We start from the raw sequence: 13,724 nt of genomic DNA, 5'->3' as shown, positions 1-13,724 counted from the left end.
ATTCAAAGCTTAGTCTTCAAAAATTATTTAGTTGAATTTTTTTGTTCCTTTTTGTTGCTAAAATTCATCATAACTTAACAGTATCTTGTACTCAATAAATTTGTATAATAAGTACAAAGCAAGGGGAACCACAGGGTAATGGGGGTGGGGGCAGAGAGGGAGTGATGGTGGTGGTTGGTCAGAGGAGAATTTTCCAGAGGACGAGTGGCCACATACTCATACACTTAAAAGCTGGCAAACTAAGCATAATTAATTTTTTTCTCTCAAAATAAACCATGACCATGGTTTTCAAGGAAGATAGTACTGAGTCTTTTAAAAATAGGTTTCTGTCACATTCTTCCCAATTGATAAGTCACCTTCAATTTTTCTAATAGCTGTTGGCCCTGGTACTCACCTTCATTTTTCCAAAACGTGTGCCCTTATCACCATTTAAAAAAAAACACAAAAAACAGTTTTAGACCTTATCTATTGACTCCTAGCCATGGTAGAAGAGGATGTAGTCCTCACATAGAGCCAAAGGGCTCATTGCTTCTAACCAAAAGGACCTACCAAAATGACTGAATTTTGGAACACCCTAAAAGCTTCCAGAAAGGGATATTAAACAGGTCCAACATTTGTAAAGGATCAAAGGACCCTATTAAAAATGTAGAAATACAGCCTACAGAATGGGAGAAAATATTTGTGGATTACATATCTGATAAGGTTCTAGTATCCAGAATACATAAAGAACTGATAAAATCAACAACAAAAAGACAAACAACCCAATTAAAAAATGAGCAAAGGACTTAAATAGACATTTCTCCAAAGAAGATGTGCAAATGGCCAATAAGCACATCATTATTCATTAGGAAAATGCAAATTAAAATCACAATAAGATACTAATTCACACCATATAGGGCGGCTATAATAATTAAAAAGAAAACAAAAACAAAATAACAAGTGTTGGCAAGGATGTGGAGAAATTGGAACCCTCATACACTGCTGGTGGGAATATAAAGTGATGCAGCTGCTATGGAAAACAGTTTGATAGTTACTCAAAAAGTTAAACATAGTTACATATGACTCAGCAGTTCCACTCCTCAGTAGAGACCCAAGAGAAATGAAAACATAAGTCCACACAAAAATTTGTACACAGACATTCATAAAAGGATTTTCATAATAGCCAGAAAGTAGAAACAACCCAACAGCTGATGAATAGCAAAACAAAATTCAGCATACCCATGCAAAAGAATATTAACCATAAAAAGGAATGAAATACTGATAACATGCTACAACACAGATGAACCTTAAAGACATTGTGTTAAGTGAAAGAAGCTAGACACAAAAGACCAATATTATATGATTCCATTGATAATGAAATGTCCAGAATAGGCAAGTCTGTAGAAACAAAGTAGATTAGTAGTTGCCAGGGGTTGGGGGCACAAAGAGGTGGAGACTGACTGTTTAAAGGGTACAGGGTTTCTCTTTGAGTGATGAAAATATTTTGGACTTAGGTAATGGTGATGGTTGTACAACATTGTGAATAGAATAAAAACCACTGAATTGTACACTTTAAAATGGTTCAAATGGTGAATTTTATTTATGTGAATTTTATTTCAGTAAAAAAGTAGTTATGTAAAAACAATTGGGTTATATGAAGTATTTCTCTTGGCAATGCAGATATTGTTTTGTGCTAGATCAAATAATATACTTTCTTTTCTTTCTGACGCAATCCTTTTTTTCAGAATTGCCTTTTTTCAATTGCTTAGTTTTCTGTGAACCTTTGTTGTAATTTTTAACAAATGTTCACAATCTGTCACATATCAAACAACATTTTCTCTGTTCTTCCAGTATAGCTTATCTGTCTATCTACCTCTCTAGATAGATTATTTTTTTTCCTGGAGTCTTCTCAATGCTTTTTGTCCTCCAGTGTGTTATGATTCCACCTCAACCTTTTGTAAATTGTCAAGAAAGTATGTGCTTCCCTACTTTCCTGGCTTGGATACCTTGTTTCCTAGATGCCATGTTGTCCTTTTTTCTTGCACTATTCTCTTATTTTGCTAGAGCACATTCTGTAGTAAATTCCTCAGGAAGAATGTATGAGAGATAAGTTTTTAGAGTCCCCAGGTATCTGAAAATGTATTCTTTTCCTTCCTCACACATAATTAATAAATTGGCCAGATTCCAGTTTCCCTCAGAACATTGCAACTTACAGCACTGCTGTTGAAAGCTCGTATCAATCTGATGCCCGGTTTTTCTGTATGGAATCTGTTTGACCTGTTTTGTTTTTCTTTCTGGAAGCTTTTAGGACTTAACCTTCATCAGTGCTGTTAGGAAATTTAGTCCTTTCATTGATCTTTCTTTCCCCCTCGCTTCCTGTACTTAATACTTGGTAGGTCCTTTCAGTTAGAAAATGTGAATCCTTCAGTTCTAGTAAATTTCGTATATTACTTTTTTTATAAATTATTCTCCAATTTTTGTTTTCTTTTTTTGGAATCCCTGACACTTAATCCTATAAATAACCCCCTTTTTTCCTCCTATTTTCCATTTTTCTGTTTTTTTGTACTATTCTTTGCAAGAGTTCCTTAACTTGTTATTCCAGCTTTCCTAATTACTTTTTGATTTTGACAATCCAGTTTTTATTGTCCAAGATTCTTCCTTTTTTATAGCATTTCACTCTGTGTACCATGGATTTCTTATCTTCACTTATCTCTGAGAATCTCAATTGTGTGTAGGTATGTTTTAAGTTTTCTTCTCCCTGTATTGTCTCTTGTTCTCTGGATCCTTTTTTTTAAACTTCCTATTTTGAAATTAATATAGATCCACAGGAAGTTACATAGATAATACAGAGAGTCAGTGTACCTTTCACCCAATTTCTCCTAATGGTTACATCTTACATAATTATAGTGCAATGTCAAAACCAGGAAGTTGACATTGCTATGATGTGTGTATATAGTTTCATGTTATTTTATCTCATGTACAAATTTGTGTGCACCACTGCAATCTAGATACACAGCTGTTCCATCACCACAAAAAAATTCCCTCCTACTACCCCTTTATTTCCCTCCTTGCCAACATCTCTAACTCTGGAGTTTTTAATGCTTTTTTTTCTCATGTTGATAATCCTTAGCTGTTCATTCATACTTAATAATAGGGCTGAAATGGAGACTGGAATGGACTTCTCTATAAGGGTTACAATTTAGTTCTTACCTTGGCGTGTGGGGGAGAAGTCCTCACATGTCAGCAGTAGGCCTTTTCTCTAGAACCATTTTCTCCAGAGAAGTAGCTTTCGTTCTCCTGCCTAGAAAGAGTATGGATGGGTGGGGGTGGGAAATGGAGAGTGTCTTACTGTCCTAGCATGCAGATCTTCACTTCATCCTACTGTTTTCCATGCCCACCCCCCCCCCAGTAGACACCTTTCCTCTTTGTTGAGTGACCCTAAATCTTGCATTTTCGTGGTCCACTTTCACCAGAAAATGAAACTCACATGTTTATGTGTGTCACTCCATACACATACTTTCAGACAGTTCTCCTGTCGTCATCCTTGAGCCTCACCCCGCCTTCTGTACTGCACAGCTAGTCAGTTCCCTGTCCATTGGCGTTATCCCTCTAGGCACCCTGGCTTACTGTCCTTTGCTCTGCTAAGGACATCGGTGGGCTTGCATCCACTTTCTCTCTTCCAAAAATTTGTTCTTTCCTTCCATTGCACTCATCCTTAAAGACGTATCATGCTTTTTACATTCTTTTGCAGTTGCTGTAGTGAAAACGTTTACTGAAAATTTAGTAGAAAATCGGCTATGTTTAGCCAGAACCTCTCTGAAATTCTCTTAGTGAGAAAGTAAAACAGACTATTCAATGATTTGACCGAGGTCCTTTTTTAAATCAATTATATTGAGGAATAATTTACATACAATAAAATGTATGCACTTGAAGTGTACAGTTTGATGAGTTTTGACAAGTTTATATACCCATGTAACCACTACTACATTTAAAATATGGCACATTTCCATCACCCGAAGAAGTTTCCTTTGCTTCTTCCCAGTCAATCCCCTTTCCTTCCAGCCCCTGTCCCCATGGGCCAGGCAACTATTCTACTTTCTGTCTTTTCTAAAGTTTCATATAAATGGAATCTTTCAGTGTATATGCTCTATTTGTGTCTGCCTTCTTTGACTTCACCATAAAGTTTTTGAGATTCATTCATGTTACTCGAGTGTGTCAGCAGTTCATTCCTTTTATTATTTAATAATATTCCACTGTATATATAGCGCAGTTCATGTATCCCTTTACCTATGGAGAATCGTTTATGGATAAAGATGCGATGACATTTGTGAAGTCTGTTTGTAGACATGTTTTCATTAATCTTGGGTCATCACCTAGGTAGCATTGATAAGCTCTGTGGTAAGTGGTTTAACTTTATAAGAAAGTGTCATTTTACATTCATTCCCACCAGCAGTGTATGAGAGTTCTAGTTCCTCTATTTCCTTGTCAACACTTACATTTCAGTCTTTACAATTTTAGCAATTCTAGTATGGGTATAATGGAATCATGATGTGGTTTGAGTTTGCATTTCTCTGATGACTGGTCTTTTAGGACTTGACCATCATCAAGTCCTTTGCCAGATAGATGTATTGTGACTATTTTCTAGCACTCTGTGGCTTGCCATTTTATTTTCTTAATAGTGTCTTTCAAAGGTCAGCAAGTTTTAATTTTGAAGTTCAGTTTTTCAGTCTCTTCCTTTACGCTATCCTTTTTGTTGAAAAGACTATTTTCTCCCATTGAATTACAGCCAAGGCCTTTTTCCAATTCTAAGTTTTAAAATAAAAACCTTTGTTTAAAAATGCTAAGTGATTAAAAATCACTTCGTGAATCCAGGCTCAGGCATTTATCTGCACTTGGTTTGGTGGGACCTATCTACCAGCAAATGAAACCCTCCCTCCAGTGCCTGCAGGACAGATTCTTCTAGTTAAGCTTATGTTTCTCTTCAGTGGGAAGTAACAAATGCCAACCAGTTCTTGCTTTTTTAAAAGTACATTACAGCTTATTTCTCAAGAATTATGAAGACTTATTTATTTTATTTCTCAAAACTGGTTTTTGTCATCATTACAAAAGGAGTATCAGGTACTATGCTAAAGAGTCCCTGAATTACCTCATTTAATTCTCAAAACTGGTACAAGGTGGGCCCTATTATCCTTGTTTTGTAGATAAGGAAACCGGAACATAAAGGAAGTAGTAACTTGAAAATTTCCCAAATAACTTTCAAAAGCTTAGTTTTATGCTCAGTATTTAGCACAATTGACTTGGTTTTCTTCACTCATAAAATAGAAAAAAGAAAGAAAAAGAAAGGAAAAGAAAGAAAAAGAATATGCTCTTTTTTATCAAATGCAAAAAGGTTAGAGACCAACAGAAAACGTTTTCCACGTAAGGACACAAAAGTGTATTCATGAATGACTGAATTTTTTGATACAAATCAGTCTATTTTCAGTTAAAATCCAGCTGTCAGTATCATATGTACAATTCAACCATAATCAATTATACCTGAATTATTTTCTAGATGTTGATGATTTGATGAAACGTACATTAGATGGCAAGAGCACAGGAAGCACTGATGTAGAAATGATCCAGTCGGGAAAAGCTATTGATTAGTTTTCCATCTGTTTAAGATTCGCTCTTTCTCCTCAGTCACTCTGTTAGGGTATCAAAAAAATATTTTTATGTTTAAATAGATCTATATATCAAAACAGGTTTAAAGTGAGTAACTTTTCTTTCCTTTTAGGTCTTAACTGATGTAAGAAATCTCAGATTTCCACCACTATTTACTCAGAAATATCCTCACGAGGTTTGTATAATTCTCATCTTTTATTTTCTTTACAATCACACTTAGAACTTAAAAGGTCCTTAGCAGTGAATTCACTCTTTTCCCCGTTTTACTGAAGAGGAAGCCAAAGGGCTAGAGAGGAAAGGGCCCTGATCTCCAGCACACACTGCCCGGCAAAAGCGGAGACCGGAAGTCAGGCCGGGCCTGGGCCTGGTGCGCGCGCGCCCCGCTGCGTGACTTCCGGTGTGGGAACTGTGGCGACCTTTCCCTTCCGGGAGTCCGAGCTCCCCGCACACCCTCACAGGAACGGAGTTGCCGTTATGATCATGCCATGAATTTCTTTATCTTAGTGAGTTTGGGAGAGATCTTAAAAACTGGCTCCTTTAAAGGGGGGAGGAGGCACTAATTTCCATTGATGGTGCGTGTTGGCGTTATGCCACTCAGTGACCCCGTAAATGGTTCAGGACGGTGGGAGGGGAAGATGGAGCGTCTTGAATGGTGAAACTCATGTGAAACCTTGGAAGTTTCTTTTTGCAGCTTTTGTTTATTTTTATTTCATTTTTAAATTTATACATTGATAAATTTTGAATTTCCTTAATTAAGTGGAAGTAAATTAGACTTGTGTTATCAAATTGGAAAAAGGATCAAGTTTTCTTTTAAAATTATAAGTATAATGAAGGATTGCATTAAAATGAATTTTATAATGATATAGAGGTACACTAACCTAAAATGAAATGGTTTACTAAAAGTTATTTCGTTATATGTTTTGCAAATGTAATGAATCAGTTCCCAAGGTGACTCATAAGAATATGTTACATTAATAGAGGTTCAAAAAAGTCAAAAAAGGGTGTTAGGTATTTATCCCTGGCATGATTATATTTTAAGTTTTTATTGAGATAACAGTACATTCATAAGCAGTCGTAAGATGAATTTACTTTTACAGTCAGATTATGTCTGAGTTTCAAGGATATGATTTAAGACCCCTTATTATATGTTAGAAAACAAGCAATTACATGGTCCATATTTATTTGGAGCCGGAGTTGGCAAACTCTGACCCCCAGGCCAGATACTGTTTCTGTAATAAAGTTTTGGGACACAGCCATGCCCATTTGCTTACGTACTGTCTACGGCTACCTTTGTACTTCATTGGCAGAGTTGAGAAGTTGCATGAAGCTGGCTCACAAACTTAATATATTTACAGAAAAATTTTGCTGACTACTGAATTAGGGGACTGTTGAGTGGTCTAAACCTGGCCCTTTTATCACAAAACAATTTTTATATTTCAGTATGTGATGGTGCAAGACATGCTCTCTCCGTCTCCCATGGAACGGCCTGAAGCGACAACCATCATTGAAAATGCTGTATTTGAGGACTTGGAGTTTCCAGGGAAACCACTGCTCAGACAGAGGTCTCGCTCCATGAGTTCATCAGGAACGAAACATTCAAGACATTCCAGCAACTCCCAGAACCCTTTGCCAAGCAGTTAGCCTTATGTCGTGCCTGCACCTCAAACAGAATAGCCTGCCTCTTAGGAATGTGACTTTCCAAAATTGTGGACTTGAGAACTTTGTTCTTTGCTCATTTATTTCGGACTACTTTTTCTAAGTAAAAACTAAACTGGATTGCATTTGGGGGCGTAACCGAATTTGAGCCAGCTCTTGATTTTGGTGTACTCTGAGACAGCTATCACGAATTCACGTGCGCTCCTTTTTCTCTGTTGGTCTCTTGAAACTGGCTGGCCACACTTTACAGCCCTCACCTTTTGCCTGGGGAGGTGGAATCAATCCCTAAAGTATGTAGAGAATTAAAATGGAATATTTTTATAGTACAGAATAATTGAAGTCCCTACATATGGTAACTGTGTTGTTCTAGAAATATGCTTTCTAGAGATACAGTGGTGATTTTGAAACTGATTTCCAAAAAAAGCTGACTCCGTTTTTGTCCCTGGTGGGTAAATTAGGAATCTGCAATATTTTGGAGGACAAGTAGCACAAATTGTATAATGGTTTCTATCCACAGCTAGTTTTATAGTGGCATTTGTAGCATTAAATACCTTTATTCCTTAGATGGTTTTTGGGAGAGTTTAAGAGCATTTTGTACTTTACCTCCAAAAAAGGGACCATAAAGCTTTTTATGTAAATTGATCAGAAGTTCAGGTTTGGGATGAAAAACAGCCGTAGTAAGAAATGAATCACATATTACAACTAACTTCTTTAATTATGGACTTTTTAAACCTAATAAAATCTTAACATGTCTTATATGTAATCCTGTAGGTTGGTACTGTCCTGAAACTGATTATAGATAACAGTTAAATCATCTACCTTGCTAACATTTTTTTTTATTTTTCACTGTAAATATGTTTATTTTTTATTTATAAAAATTCTGAACTCAATCCATTTGGGTTGGTGGTATACAGAACGCACTTAAGTGTGTTAACTATTGTGACTTCTTTCAAGTCTAAATGATTTAATAAAACTTTTATTAATTATTTATGGTTGACTCTTATTTTGGGGAATTAGCCCGAAAATGGTAGTATTTCAAATTTATAAAATGCGATCATACATCTAAACCCCACTCTCAAGAAAACTGATTCCAAACCTGTTCCAAACAAGTGTCTTCTCTGTTATTTCTCAAAAACTTGACCAAGTCCTTTTCAGAATTCACTGGGCTCGCAATCTACAGACATTTGCTCAGTGCCTGCTCTGCGCCAGAGACTGGGGACATAACGAGGACCCTGCCCTAAAAGGAGACGTCACAGAGAGAAGGTCTGTGGCCGTGCTAGTTGTATGGATAGCACGTGTGTCGATACGTGCCACAGGGAGGCATGTGGCATGCTGGGCTGACTCTGTACAAACCAGCTAGACACAACCTTTAAGGGTCCAAATGCATGATTACTTCCATTTTACAAACAAGTAATATCTGTCCCACAAAATTATGAGCAGTTTGTAAGCTGGAAAATCACGACCCAAGTATGTACGCCATTGATCAAGACCCTCCCTTCTCAGCGCAGCATGGACATTGTCTTTCTTACCAGGGTCTGGTTGGCCCCAGCCAGCCCGTGCCCCCCTTTCGTCTTCATTTCTTGGTCAGCCTACTTCAGTTGCTGCCCCCTGAACTCCTTTCTTCTTCACCCCAGCCAGGGATCCAGTTGATTTCTTTCGGGCACACGCTCCCCAGTTCCAGGCACCGCACTCTAACCAACTGAGCTAACCGGCTGCTCCTAGAGTCACTCAGTCTTACTCTTGGAGAAGTCTAGGGCTGAGCAGGAGCTCTGGATGTTTTCTGGCCCACCTCTGGGACACCTGCTCTTTCCATAACTAGATTTGTGAGGCACTGTTGAAGGAGACTTCCCCGTGGAGATTCTATCCCTGCAACTACAGTTTCTGTCACCAGGGGGCTCATTTTCACCTTTTCCTCCAACAAGAAATCAGGTGAGGTCTGAGATTAAAAAAAAACAAAACATTCTTCCACCTGTAAAGATATTCCCCTCCTCCAAACGTACAACACATCATGAGAACAACGTAACAAGTGTGCCCACAGGTGACTGGCCTAAACATAACAGACACGGCAAAATTCAACCATACCAAGTTGCATAATGTTTGTGGGGACAGAGCCAAGAGTGCAGTTTCCAGGCTCTCGGCCTCATGTGGCAAGGTGCTGGCTCAGGTATTAAATGGCTATCAACTGTGAATTGATGGCCATCAGCTGTGGTTAGTTGGCCGTCAGCTGTAACCAGTGAGCCATTGGCCACTAATCGTGGCTACACTAGCAGAAAAATGGGGTCTAGCAAGAAGATGGTGGCTGAGCTAGCAAGAGCGGATTGCAGTTAGCAGGTGGATTGCAGCTAGCAAGTGAGGTTGGCTGGCAGAGAGAAGTGGACGGCAGTTGCAGATCCTGTGGCTCCTGCTTCCTGTTTTCCAACCCAGCCGCCAGGGAGACTATAGTGGTATGACTCCCCTATCTATGGCTCTGTGGGTGTTCCTGTTTGGTCTTACTGTATCCTGCGTTCTTATGCGGGGAGTGGGACCAAAGACCCCCACATGACACCCTGTATAACAATGTTTTTGCCATAAACTGCCTTTAAAATTAACCTCAAGTGGACAATGACTTAAAACAATAAACAAGAATAACGTGTGCCCCAGCTCCTTCCAACAATTGTAGTATCCCTAAACTTTGCTCACGACCCCTGCTTGGAGCAGGATTCTTTTGCTTGGTCTGATGCTAAGAAAAGATGGGGAAGGGGCAGGAACAGCCCAGAGGAAGGCTTGTGGGGAAAGGCGAGGGATGAGAAAAGGCATTCTCAATAGTGTGAGCGCAGAGAAATCGATCAATTTGAGAATTGTTTTTGAGGCAGAAAGGCCAGGACACTGGAATTAACTGAATATAGGTGAAGGAGAAGTAGACGGCTTCTGGCTTTCCTGTGCTTGGCATCCAGAGGAAGGAGGGTGAGGTCTGAAGGCAGGTGTTCTCTTTTGAAAATGATGAGTTATTCAGAACTCTGTGGTAAAAAGGTAGGGCTTTATTCCAGAGAAAATAGGAAGCCATTGCAAGTTTCTGAGCTGGGGAAGGACATGGTGAGATTTTAGGATCACTGTGGCAGGTGAGGAAGAAAGGGTTGAGTGGAGAGAGGAGCTGGAACAGAGGAGCAGGCAGAAGGCCACTTTATCCATGTCAATAGGAGCTGAAAGACATCCCGCGTCCAGCCCCAACAGCCCAGAGGGGCGTCCTCTGTCATTGCCCTTCAGTGTTGAGTTTTGAAGGATTTCTTCAGGGGCCACTGCAGTGTGTGGCTGCCTAACTGCTGCCTTCTGAAATGACGTGAGTTTTTAGAAGGCACCCCGCGAGCATTGTCAGAAATAATGACAGCAACGCTGGGGGGTAAGCTTCTATAGCTAGCAGCCACAGGGTGGGTAGGAAGAGGATTGGGAACAAGGCTGAGTTTGCTGGCACAGAGCTCAGGCACCTGGTAGAATTTTCACTACCCAGAAAGGTCACAAACCTGCTCAGAGGGAGTGAGAGTGTTTGTGAGAAGTAATGAAGGGGGAAGAAATACTCAGGATAATAACTGAGTAAACGACGATGCATTCATACTGCAGATGTTGTGCAAAAGAGTCAGCAGCCTGAGTAGAATTAGTAAACAGTTGCAGAGGAACATGCATAGTTCAATTGCAACCAAACAAGACAGTTTCTATATCTGTTTAAATGAAATATTTTCATGGGCACAAAGAAAGTTTAGAAGTATCCACACCAAACACCATACGGGTTACCTTAGGAGAAAGGAGTTGGGGGAGGGGGTATGAGGGAGAAGATAATGAACTTCAGTATGCATCTCAGTATTGTTTTATTTCTTCCAACGGATGAACTGCTTTGGGGATTAATAATATGACATTCATAAAACAAGAAAAAGAAAACCAATAAACTGCATTTACAATATTTTAATTGATCTTTTCTTTGTGTGCTGCCTTATAGTTTAGAAGGCTTTAACGTGGTCTCCTTTAAATTCTACTTGCTCCTCTGAAACTCAGATATTTTCATTGCTGTTTTACATGTGAGGAAGACAATTATTAAAATAACTACAGTAACATAACAGGATGCTTGTAATAATCCACTTATCATTCCACTCCTCTCTTAGCATAACAATTCTTACTTCTCTGAATTCCCTTCAGTCCAGAGGGCATTTTAGAGGAGTGACAGGGAACAAGATAGCACTGGCTTTGCAATCACAGCCTGCTGCATTACTGCTCACTTGTTTACAATTTTCCTTGAGCTCTGTAATCTGTTTCCTCAACTACAAATAGCACATTGTGAAGATTAAAGGATAAAATAGATGATGTTTAGCATAGAAGCTGGTAAGTAGTAAGTACTCAATAGACTTAAAATGAAATCATATCCTCAGTTTCCTCAACTCTAAAATGGGCATAATTTGTCAAGAGTTATTGTGAGGATTAAATGATATAATTGGGTTAGAGGCATACAAATATGTATATATATGCAAAATCTATGGTTAAATGATCAGGGGGGAAGGTACAGAAAGAACCCCTGGCTGTTACTGTTAAGTACTCAAAGAGTGGAGAGGAAGAAAACAAGAGGTGAAAACGGAGAAGAAAACCAATCTCATAGTAAAATATGCGATTATATGCAAGGTAAGTGTGCAAAATGAAACTTTGTTTCTGCAAAAATGCAGACATTGAACATGCATATGACAAGGACCCGAGGCTGGCATTTGATTGTGTGTGAAAAACGTGTTATGCTAATAAGAAAGAATGGTTATTAAAGTAATCAAGAAATGTCCTTTGTTATACTGAGGGGTTTGGGGCTGCCCTTGGGGGAGTAAGAGGGGAGTGCTGGGAATTCCTTTCTTCCAGGACTTTGACCCTAAACTGCGGGTCAGGAGGTATCCTGCGAGTCTTCCGTCTTTTGACTCCGCGGGCTGCCGGGGCGCAGTGTGGCCCCAGGGTTTGGAGATCAAAGATCTGTGTCTGCGATGTCCATTCTCTGGGATGGGGCGGGGAAGCTGGCTCCCGCGCGGCTGGGAGCGGCGCCAAGAATTGTTGGTGCAAAGACCGGGCCTGGGGAGAAAGACCTCAGACTGGCCACGTGGGGGCGACAAGACACCGAGGAAAGACTGGGGCGCCCTGGGGTTTGGGGAGACTGGGTGTCAGAGTCAGTCCAGTGGGGCAGATGCAGGAGGGCTGGCTGGGCAGTGAGTACAGTGGGCAGTGGGCGATGGAGGTGCGGTGCCGGCGGCGGGGAGGCGAGGGGTGGTGGGGGTAGGCTGCACCGAGGAAGAGGAGGTGAGTGTGAGGAGCTACTTAATGACTTCTTGAGTCATTAAGCAACACCCACCGTCCACCCTAGCCCAGGCTCAGGCCTGCTGGGCAGCAAGAAGATTGGCTCCTTCCTGAGTTTAAAAGGCAAACATTTATGGAATGCCTGCTGCATACCAAGTCCTCTACTAGGCACTGTGTATTCGTGAAATCTCATCTAATCCTCACCACTTTGGGAAATATCACCCCCATTTTACAGAGGAGAAAACTGAGGCTTACTACAAATTTACTCCAGTGGGTATAATCAGGCAAATCACTGATGAATTGTAAATATTTTAAAATAAATAAATGAATGAAAAGAACTCGACCTCGCTATTCCCTGTTCCTCGGGAAAATACAAATGTAAGCAACAATGGAATTCCAGTTTTCCACTACTACCTAGCAGAAGTGTAAAAGATTTATCTGTGTGAGTGAAAGGGTGATGGCAAGAAACTCTCTTCCACACAATGTGAGAAACGCAAACTGAGATGCATTTCAATGGATTTTTTGGTCAGGAACTGTAAATTTGAAGGCTAATTCCCCTTTGGGGATCTATTCTACAGAAATAGTCACGCAGATATATTAACCTTAGTGGGAAAGGCAAGTTAAGGGATTATTTCTTTAAAAGTGATTTACCCGCTGTTGCAGCCTGGGGCCCAATCCTACTCCATCTGATTGCAATAATCACTGCCCTTGGGCTTCTTCCTGAGGGGGTGGCTCCAGAGTGAGTGCTGTTTACCTGCAGTGGACTCTCCAGGGATGCTTGCTAAAATGCACGTTTAGGAGGGGGATGCTTTTCCAAGATGTAAAGAATCAAAAGCTTTAGGGGCGTTTGCCCTAGAAGCTACATTTTTAAAAAGCTCCCTTCATGCTTCCAAAGCACCACTTCTGTATCTTGACAGAACTTTAGAACACTGGGCCCTTTAAAAAAAATGCCAACAAGCTGTGCTCCAGCCCCAGAAATCACAACCTCTGGGTGTGGAGCCCCAACAGCGGGATTTTTTTAAAGTTCCCACGTGATTCCCAGGTGCAGTCAAGGCTAAGAACCACAGGCCTTGCCATTCGCAGTGTGGCTGCTGGACCTGGAGCTTAGGCAGAAACTCGGATTCTCCAGTTTCGTCCCA

At 40.1% G+C, this 13,724-nt stretch overlaps 1 protein-coding gene across 2 annotated transcripts in view; it reads left to right on the top strand.

Moving 5' to 3' along the window:
• EIF2AK3 (eukaryotic translation initiation factor 2 alpha kinase 3) overlaps nt 1-8,284 on the top strand; it is a 76,541-nt gene extending 68,257 nt beyond the window's left edge. For both annotated transcript variants that reach the window (XM_081069685.1, XM_081069686.1), the window contains 2 exons: nt 5,753-5,815; nt 7,081-8,284. In XM_081069685.1, the coding sequence (XP_080925811.1) occupies nt 5,753-5,815; nt 7,081-7,281 (264 nt within the window). In that variant the 3' untranslated portion in view covers nt 7,282-8,284. The remainder of the gene's footprint in view (nt 1-5,752; nt 5,816-7,080) is intronic.
• The last annotated feature ends 5,440 nt before the right edge of the window (nt 8,285-13,724 follow it).

The sequence above is a fragment of the Rhinolophus hipposideros genome (genome assembly GCF_964194185.1).
Source record: "Rhinolophus hipposideros genome assembly, chromosome: 12".
In the NCBI taxonomy this organism is placed as follows: Eukaryota; Metazoa; Chordata; class Mammalia; order Chiroptera; family Rhinolophidae; genus Rhinolophus; species Rhinolophus hipposideros.
The sequence above is the reverse complement of the archived record's forward strand: the minus strand, read 5'-3'. Positions and strand labels throughout refer to the sequence as shown.